General features: G+C 29.5%; 1 protein-coding gene across 1 annotated transcript; it reads right to left on the minus strand.

Annotated features, from left to right (window-relative positions):
- Positions 1–3,573: 3,573 nt before the first annotated feature.
- LOC100642456 (protein Daple) lies at positions 3,574–10,662 on the minus strand. The gene is made up of 23 exons (XM_003397390.4): positions 10,472–10,662; positions 9,680–9,788; positions 9,456–9,544; positions 9,056–9,365; positions 8,874–8,987; positions 8,610–8,797; positions 8,447–8,528; positions 8,190–8,368; positions 7,815–8,068; positions 7,394–7,728; positions 7,032–7,313; positions 6,417–6,523; positions 6,150–6,341; positions 5,920–6,070; positions 5,627–5,809; positions 5,270–5,557; positions 4,997–5,197; positions 4,771–4,916; positions 4,600–4,692; positions 4,421–4,484; positions 4,231–4,339; positions 4,045–4,151; positions 3,574–3,955 (listed from the first exon to the last, which is right to left on the minus strand). The coding sequence occupies exons 2-23, from the start codon at positions 9,728–9,730 to the stop codon at positions 3,719–3,721; spliced, it is 3,762 nt and encodes a 1,253-aa protein (XP_003397438.1). The 5' UTR covers positions 9,731–9,788; positions 10,472–10,662; the 3' UTR covers positions 3,574–3,718.
- Between the last annotated feature and the right edge of the window lie 292 nt (positions 10,663–10,954).

Consider the following 10,954-nt stretch of genomic DNA (forward strand, 5'->3'; position numbering starts at 1 on the left):
CCATCGAGTGATTCCACTACGTGTCTGTGCTATGCCCCCTCTACTCAACTACACAACGTGCAATATTACCCCCACCATTGCCATATTCACGTGCGGTTATCCCTTCCTTCAACGATTCCCCCACCATCTTGAGACAATGAGAAACGATGGACACCACTGCGTTAACCAGAGTACGTAAATCTCGAATTCTTCCGCTTCCCAATTCCCACATTAAGGTAAATAATAAATTCACTTGTATTTTTGAGCGTCCGATTTATATTTCGCTTAAATTTAATGTTCTGTTTCGTTCAATGAATTGCAGGCTATCGGATGTGACAAGTAGAGTTAAAAGTTCGTAAAAGTATTAAACTTGCGAATGATTATAAGTAAGAATAACGCGCGAAATATTAGTTCTTGCGCGTTTGAAAGGTATATTATTTCTTTCATTTGAAGTTAAAATATTATATTGACTTGTTCAAGTAACTAATGCTATTGCTGAAAATAATAATAAAGAAAGTTGTCAGATAACAATTTAATAAGATATATCAACAGGTAAAACGTTGAAAATTTGACATTTTATAATATTTTAAACTGTTGAATTACTTCTTTTTTATAACAACCAGCATTAGAACTTAGAAACAACAAATACTCTCAACTTTTAATAAATCCATACCTACGGTGTATTGTATTGTGCTTTTAAAATAAATACATAGTGTTCTTCTGAATTAAAATTTGTTGAAAGAACTCATTTTGTTCAACTAAAGCTTAACGCTAATAAAACATGGAATTATTGTCCATTAACTCAGTTTTTATTACAATATTTACTATTATAATCTAATTAACTTGCTACTTACGCGAATTTTCATAGATTTTTCTTAAATTCCCAAGACGTTGAATGAATAATATTCGTGATAGTTTAAAAAATCATCCAACGATGGAATGTCGTAACATCCTTCACCCACCCCATCGGCTAGTTTTATCATTTTCTCTACATAGGTAACTACATGCTATCTGTATATGTAGAACATATATGCCCCTCCTTAGACTATGATGCTGATGCAAAAAATGTCTCCCTACCATCCCTACTATCTTCACTGTCCTGGTAAACGAGTGGTGGTAAAAGAGACAGAAAGAAGATGCGTTGTAAAAAGCTATCTTACCGCCCCTCGACCTATGCAGCCCCTAGAAGGAACGTACGACCTCTTTACTTCACCATTGGTCCGCACACAGTCAACATTTTTGCAAGTTATCTCTTACAATCCCTCGAATTATCCGTAAAATTCGACTAAATTTTTGCTAATTTATTTGACGAGAAAAAGGGGGGAAATTCTGAAGGAATAGTGGTTCCGCATAGAGGTAAAAATTAATGGATTCATACTTTTTATTACTTTTTCGTTTTGCTTAATTAGTAATGCGAATTAAGAATATAATAGAATAAAGTTAACATTCTGCAATTAGTTAGATAATATAACATACACAAGAAATGATATTAATAAATAAAAATAAGCGATAAAGGATAAAATTAATTGGGAAAATGAATTATATTTACAATTAATTTTCCCATTAATATCAGATCTTGATATCATATTCCTAGATAACTAAAAGTGCTCTACTTTATCACTACTAAAAATAGGACAAAAAATGAAGAAATAGAAAAAGCATCAAAATATATCAATTACGTATACAATTTATTTTCTTATCATTACCATTTCTCACGATGGCGGTGGATGATTCTTCATTTTTTGCTTGGCATCATAGTTCTTTTACTAGTCTAGTTTGCTACTCTTGCTTCTGCCAGCCTTATTTTTACACCCGTCCACCCACTACTATTATCACCGCCCTCCCTGTTCCCCCCGCCATACTATTCCCACCCCATTGGCCTACCTTTACCGCGCCAGTGGAAATAGAGGGAAAGATTTTTATTCTCGTAAATGGAAAAACCAGGCTGGAGAGGGAGGTTTTGCCAGTCAACCGCTGCTGCGAGCGAAATTTTTTGCTTCGCCCCTCGTCGTCGACAAGCTCGTCGAAGGGTACGTTAGGAAAGACGGGGTTGAGGGGTCTGTTGAAGTTTATCTTGCAGATAGATTATATTGTTCGTCTGGATTCTTATCTAATAAAGATTTGTTTATTAAATTATGCGCCAATTACACATTAAATGATCACATTAGTAATATAAAAACTTGAATATTTTTAACAATGAAATAGGAAAATTTTTACTAAATAGTGGTTAAAGTAATTAGTTATAATTAATAGTAGTTAAATAGTTATATAAAATGAAGAAATATATAGTAAATATCTTATCCTTCTAAATTCAATTTATAAATTCTACTGCAGTATATATATGCTCCTCTATGTTTAATGCTTTATTTTTCCTAACAATACGAGTTGAAAGAAAAAATATTAACATCTGATTTATCGATCACCGACATAGTTCCTTGGATACGCGTCATATGCAAATTTCTGAAGCCTGAGAAATAATTCAGGAAGGGTTTGAACAGACGGTGGTCAGCTTTTTTTAGTCGGAACCTCTTGTTCCCAACTCGGAAGAAAATAACAAAAAATATTGAATTACGCGTTCCCTCGACGATGAAACTCGTGAGACTTTCAACCGTGAGACTTTATCAAGGTGCATCATTCATTTAACCCATTAATTTCTTCAATATTAAAAATCTAGTGAATAAAAAACAAAAAATTCTCTTCTTCATCGTTATAAAATACATTGATTAAATATACATTCTGTAACAATGAGAAATTTTTAATTTGTTTACTGGTTTTGTAAAGTTTTATATAGATTATAATATTCAATAACATTTGCAATATAAAACTGTATCCAATTCAAAAAATACTTCTGAAGATGAAAGTTTTCTTTCTTATTAAAAAAAATATATAGAATGTACAGTATTGTGGAAAAAGAAGTAATTAACCCTTTCGCTACGACAGTGTGTTCCGTCGGAGTGATACCGCTGTCCGGGCCACCGTGCCGTCGGAATAGCGGTACTGAACGAAGCACTGCGACGGAAAGCGAGCATATGTCATCGCGCGGACGTCGTCCATAGACGATGCTCGTACACACAGGTCATTTCGCGAGCGTCGTCTATAGGCGACACCCGCCCATACAGGTCGTCACGCGGACCTATAAGCGACGCTCGTAGCAAAAGGGTCAAATATGGTTAAAACAATGCAATTTTTTAACATTTATAATTCTACTATTTTATGTATTTTATAAATTCGAAGAGCAGTAAAATTAATACAATTGGTTAATGACTGATGGTTAAAAACTAATTGAACATTGACAATATTTATCGAATATTTAGGTCACCTTAATGCTATACATAGTTGTTACGTTGTTTTCAAAAGAGAATACTCTCGCGTTGTTACTTATAGATTGATATACACATATATAGCACATTATTGGTTATTCATCAATCCTTTATAAACGCGCGTCAATATAAATGCATAAGATTATGCTAATAAAAATGAAGTATTAAAATTACAAAATATTTAAAATAAATATCGAATTTCGAAATAAATTGATAACTTATACTACCCTCATACAAAACTTTCTAGGAACTCGCGAACACTTATATGCGTAAATTAGTACTATATGCAAGTCTTTATTCGACATTTTATACGGATTTATGCAAAATATTCATTAAATTAAAAAGTAAAAAAATCGATAAAGTACAAAATACGATTTTTTTTCGTGGCAAGTACACAAATAGATGGAAGCAGCGTAAGATCATACACAACCATATTCGTACCACACTTGATTACCCACTTTTGAATCTTTATCTACAGGAGTTTCTATAATTGTTTCTTCTTGCCCTACATCCTTCATTCCACTATCGTTAAGATTGTTTGATTCGTTTATAACTGCTGATACTTTATTGTATATCAGAACCGGTCGTGGTTCTACTTGCACCTCCGATCGCGAAGTTTGTTCCAATAATATAGACCGTCTATCATCTCCCTGTTCCTGTAATATTTATTTCAGATATCCAAAAAATATTCCACTAGAATTAAAAGATAAAAAGATCATAGAACTGTAAATTAATAAATTCATACTGGTACGGTAGTTGATGGTGGTGGAGAATCATCAGTGTAATACACTGTTCTTCTAGTCCCTGGATGACCAAGAGACAATGTATCTGACCCAAGAGCTCTAGTTGATCCTATAATTGATTTCATAGAATTGTTTTATTAATATTCTTTTATTTTTAACTTATACGTTTCCAATAAGATCATATTTACCTGCTAAACGGTGATCTTCTGTACTAGCGTCAGAGTCATTTCCACCAGATTCTGATTCATAAGGTTTTCCTTCTGAGTTTTTGAAATCTTCCGTCCAAGATCGTCGATTCTAATTTATGCAGAATTTAAATATAAAATTTATAACATTCATTTGTTTTTGTATTAGATGCTTTTGTATCAATCTGCTTACCTTATTGAGAAACTCAGATCCAACCTTTCGAACTCTTCGAACGAAATTAGCTCCAAATCCTTTTCTTCAATACATATGTAAAGAAGGTATATTACAAATTAAGAAAGTGTGCAATTAAAAATATATATTTTAAATTTTTCATAATAAATAAAATTGTATACAAAAGTAAATGGACTTACTTTTTTGGAGTACAACTATCTAACTTTCTATAATGTTCCATTATTTTGTCTTCCAATTTTTCTTTTTGTCTATATAAATGATTCACTTTGTCTCTGTAATAAAAATTACCGCATTAACATATTAGCTAACATAGGAATATTATTTAAATATTGTCATTTTAAAGTACTAACGTATATATTTTTTCTTCCATGTGATAATGTTCTTTATCTTCAAGAGAATGAGTCAAAAGTTCATGATATTGGCTAAACAACATAGTAATATGATCCATCAACGATCGTCTATCATTATCTAAGCCGGAATTCATATGCAATAACACCTAAAAGGAAATGTGTAAGATAGCAATAAATATATATTAAATGTATTATTAAATAACCCAACATAAACATTTGTTAATACCTCACATCGTTGATTTAATTTATTAATTTGAAGTTCTAAATTAGAACATCTTTCATCCCTACTGCTAAGCTCGCCTTGCATTTCTGTTAACTTAAGGCTTAGTCGATTCGTTTCAATTTTGTTTTTCCTATAATCCTCTTGTAAATTTCTATACTCCATTTTCAATTTTTCTGTAGCAGTATACAGATTTCTAAAATCATCCTAAAATAATTAAAAAAGTAAATTCGTAATTCAATACAATAATAGTACCTGCCTTTAACATTTGTTTACTACCTTCAGCTTTGAATGTTCTCCTCTCAAATTATTCAAACTCTTTGCATCATTCACCAATGATTCCTTTTCAGTTTGTAATGTTTTATTTTTTCCTTTTAATCCTTCATAAGATTCGCGTAACATTCTAACTTCATTTTTTACGTCTCGTAAATTTGACTTGAGAGCATCATGTTCGTGAAAAAGATTTTCATATTCGTTATTTAATTGTTCATGCAAAGATTGTAAAGTGATTTGATCATGAACCAGTTGGGTGTGTATTTGTTGATGAGAACTGCGTTCTTTCAACAACTAGAATATAAAAAATATAATTCTCAATATTCAAAAACATATTTAAAAAAAAATATTTCAAATACTTACTTCTTCTTTTTCAGCAACAAGTTGTGAATTTGCAAGTTGCAAGGCTGTATGTTGTGCTGCTAAAGAATTATTTTGAGACTGTAATGTTGTTATCTGTACTTGAAGTTTTGCATTTTCAGATAGGAGATTTTCTGATGCTACTTGTGCAGCAGCCAATTTCATATTTAAATGTTCCTGTTCTTTCTAGAAGTAAAAGTAAAAAATTATATTGTATATCATTATGTTTCGTAAAATTACGAAAAATATCTTTTTACTTTAATTACCTACAATTTATCTGTACGGTTTCAACATACCTTGAGTGCTTCTACTGTTGCTTCTAGTGTATTATGAATATTATTAGTTGCATTATTCTCGGAATTTGTAGTTTCAGGTACTGACTTTTCACAACAACAGGAATTATTTGATTTTTTTATATAATCGACGACTTCCGGAATTTGCGCGATTCTGTAATTATTAATTAATAATTGACATTTAGAAGCTTTTTCCATATTAAACTTTGTTCAAGAATTTGAAATTTCATTACTTTTTAACAATATTATCCAATGGCAATGACAACAACATGTTATCACTGAGTCCAAGTTTTTCTAAAACTGTATATAATTGTTGAGTATTCAATTTTTCAGCTACTAAATTCGATTGCAGAATTTCTAACGTTTCCCTATCAATAGCTGCTCGTGAATCAAGCTCCTTACTTGATCTTTCAATTTCTTGTAATCTAAAAATAAATAATTTTGCAAAAGATATTCCTATATTAAATAAGCATATATATTTCATGTAAAATACTTTATACCTTGAAATTTGTGTAACAGAATCATGAAGTTCCTGTTCAAGTTGCATTACTTTCCTTTCTAGAACTTCAATACTATTTGTTGCTTTATCTAATGCAACATCTTTTTCCTGAAATTTATTTCATTAGGCAAAATTTAATTCAATACTTTAAAAAATTAAAATTATAGAATAACTTTTAACAGAAAAATTAGAACATTGTAATTTAGAATATAAACTGAAATATTATAGAATAATATAATCAAAAATAGAACCGCTCAAATTGACTCTCGTGGACAAAAGCACTTGTTGCTACCGCGGGCAAATGATGTTGATAATTTTTAAAACATAACGGTGAAAACAGTGCTAAGGATATTAGCTAATAGGTTTAAATTTTGACATAGAAGATATCTTTAATTTCTATATCCATAAAATACTCTATCATAGGCCCCTTATCCGCGAAGGCGTGATTAATATGCTCGCTGATCTCTAACACGCTGAGAGATGTTTACAGCAATGAACTGAGCTTATACATGCATAACTTTAATTTGAAGTAGTAGTTTAAGAAAACTATAGATTAAGAATAGAAAATCACAGAACAATTAATCATTCTAGTAAAAATATCTTATAAAATTCATACTTCTATTGTTTCTCGATATCGATGCACATCGCGCTGTGCTATATCCTTCTCTCGTTCTACTGTGACAAGTTTTGATTCAAGGTCAAGACACTTGGAATTAATTTCTTTTACGTTATTTTCTATAATTTTTAATTCTTCAACTTTTTGATTGGCAAGCTCTAAACTACGTTCTAAATCATCTGCTCGTCTTTGTACGCTTTCCAATAAAGACTGAACTCGTTGTTTTTCTTTCACTGCTGTATCGCAATTTTTTTCCAATTCTATCATTTTTGTATGTTGAGTCTAAAAAATTGATAAATAAAAAAAGAAAACGTTAAATATTAAAATACCAAGATACCATACATAGAATTTTTATGATATACTTGGAACTCCTGTTGTTGTTTCTCGGATGACGTCTTTTGATTTTGTAATGAGTTCTGTAATTTTTTGTTTTCTTCGAGTGCTTGCTTCCAAACCAATTCTAAATCCGAATTTTGTTGTGTTAATCTTTCAATATTATCATTTAACGATTCGATCTTCAATTGCAGCTTCTTCTTTTCTTTTTCTAATTCCAACACACGAGATGAATTTTCATGAAAAGAACTTTCTTTTAGGGAGTCTATTAAAGTAATCAATCGACGATTTTCTAATTCAAGTTTTAAAGCCCGTGTTTGTGCATTATTTGTCAATTGTTCAGACAACCTATTATCAGCATGTGCTAAATAATATACAAATCTACATTATATTTATATACGATCGATAAATAAGATGTAAATGTATATTAAAAATAATTTTTCTTATTACCTGGTTCTTCAGAATCACTTATAGAACTATCTAAGGCAGCTTCATTTGCGGCAGCTTTCGTTAATTTATGTAATTGAGTGTTTTCTTCAACTAACTCTTGATATTTTTCTTTATCAGCCGCACGTTCCAAGGCCATGTCATTCAGTAATTGTTTATATTTAAGAATTTCAGACTCAAGTTCCAGTACTTTATCTGCTCTCCTTCTCGATGAATTTAACTGATCCTCTAGCATTTCCCTAGTCTCCATTAAAACTCTAAAATAAATGAAATAGGGTGATATCTTATATAAAGAAAATATAATGAAATTATATTCGAAATATATGTACAATATATACTATATACTTATATATACTAAACGAAATATATCTAAAATACCTATTATCTTCACGTAGCTCCTCTATGCGTGTTTTATAAAATTCTATATCTGTAAGTTTCTCTCTATATCTTACTACTTCTAATTCCAATCGATCGGCACGATCTGCTCTTTCAATTACCGCATCTAATTCGTCTCTATAAGACTTTGCTGTGCGTGCTTCATGCATTAATTCTTGGTTCTAAAACAAGGACAAAAATTTATATATTATTAATACTTACTAAAAAAATTAATATGTATGGCAAATATGATACTTTACCTCTTGTTTTAATTTGGTTACTAACATCTTATGGTACTCGAGTTCTTCTTTACATTCCAACAATGCTTCAGTTTTTTCTTCTCTGCAAATATATCACAAAAAAAAGATAGATTAAGCATAAAAATAACTAAAAATATATATACATAAAAGAGATAATATATACAATTCTTGTCGTTGTTTTCTAACTCTCGATTTCCAGTCGGCCAATTCAACTGCATAGTGATGATTATCTTCACGTTCTGATTTAGCAACAGGGTTAGATTGTTGCACTTTGTTTATTTCTTCAGCTTCTACGTTGTTTGATGAATCATTTCTTCGAATACCTTCACTTATAACAATATCCCTCCATTTCTGTTATATCAGTAATATTTTATACATTCTTAATAAAACATTTTGTTAAAAGATAATATTGATAAAATAAAATTACCTGACGATATAAATCTAGTTCTTGACTCATCATTTTCATTTGTGCAAATAAATATCCCATATTTATATTCTCCAATGAATCTTGATTAATAACTATGTTTTGATTATCTGTGACCTAGTAAAGTATTGTTAAATTTTATTATACATAGTGTAGACAATGATATAAAAATCTAGAAAACATACTTGTTTAATACATTCTACTATTGCAAGTTGAGTATCAACATTTAATTTTTTTATATTAGTTATAAATTTTTCTTTGTTAGGACACTGTACAGCACAACCAAGGAGTAATAATAATAACAATTTCATTTCAGGGATACATGACTGCGGCTCCTTGCCTAAACTTATTATATCTGGTAACTTCAGAATTAAATGACTTAATTCTCCTTCATAAAATTGTTTCATATTATCTACTACGACTTGTAAGTTTTTTATGCGAGTTATTGTATTTCCCTTTGAAGGTATTACTTCATCATACAGTGGTTCCGGATCTCTATGAGATATAAAACATGTAAGAATATTAAATATAAATATTTTGTAAGAGAAAAAATCAATACGAATTTAAATACATAGAAATACTTACATTTGCAAATATACATTATGTAATAATACACCATCCACCAAATCATTATAATTGCTTAATGAGTTAGGATCCTCTAAGCAACTGGTGAACTGTTATATAAAAAAGTATATTTCATTAACTAATTCTCATTAATACGATTAATAATAATAGTCAAGAATCTGTTAAAACTAATATCATGAATCATAGAAAATAAATCATAAAATTCTAGAAAATAAAAAACTTACCCATGTTACTAAAGGTCCACACAATAGATCATCAATTTCAGAAGATGCCATTCTTACGCACTTTCACATTAATTATTAAGATAGTACTTAATAAATAACACTACCATTTCTTCATATAGAAAGATAAAAATAATAGAATAAATATTTTATAATTTTGTAATGTTAGTTTGTAAAATAGTTGAATATAAGGTACAAAAAAATATCAAATTTTTTAATACAGAATATGTACTCAAGAATGCATTTAATTCTTTCAAAGATGAAATATCTATGTATAATACTTTTTAATTTTACGTCTCCCTAAATTTTAAACTTGGTGAAGTGTAACAAATTATATAATATTAATTTCTTTAGAAGAATTGTACATTACATATGACAGAATATAAATACTAATATATGCGGACAAATTTAAAAAGATCATAGTTTTATAAAACTAAATACTTTTTGCTTAGTTAAATTTGCAATTTAGGTAAAAAATAAATTATCGACATATAATTAATTGTGCATCTGTGTATATACATTAATGTAATTGAAGGATTTTGTTATTTCAAGTAACCAATTATTAGCCTCATAATTAATTTCAAACGACGCTGATTAATTTAATGTTTCAATAACTTTACCATACAAAACTTTATCTATTCCTTGATGTTTATTCAGTAGTCACTCTTTATGTATATTTTACTATAGATGCAACTTAAAAGGGAATATAATCACACAATTCTATATACACATTCAATATAAAATATATCGTTTCAATTTTACAACAGAGTTATTTAGTATATTATCGACATTTACCTTATGAAACATCGTGTGATTTTTACAAACACTAAATTAAAACAATCAAGTATTTATGTATTAGCTGATATTAGGTTACGGTTACACTGATCGTATTCGAATGACTAGCTCCTCGTTCATATACATACTTCGGCTGTACATGAACGAACAAAATGGATGTATATTTGGACGATCAGTTCTATGACACATATTATATATATAAAATGGACATAGATTCGTAAACTCTTACTATTTCGTGGACAATTCTTGTTAAAGGTCCTATTAAAAAGTGATAGATTAGAGCGGGAAAAATGAAATCTTTATTTTAAAAGAGGAGTATATCATAATTTGTTTCATGATCTGTTGAATCAACCGAATCGATTCCGAGAATATTTTAGATTGAATATAGAAACATTTTTTTTATATTCCATGTGGGTGAAACTAAAGAAAAATTTAATAAATAATCGGGCAAAAAAATTAAATTAATTTGAATGACGTATACGG

The sequence above is a fragment of the Bombus terrestris genome, chromosome 9 (genome assembly GCF_910591885.1).
Source record: "Bombus terrestris chromosome 9, iyBomTerr1.2, whole genome shotgun sequence".
NCBI classification, from domain to species: Eukaryota; Metazoa; Arthropoda; class Insecta; order Hymenoptera; family Apidae; genus Bombus; species Bombus terrestris.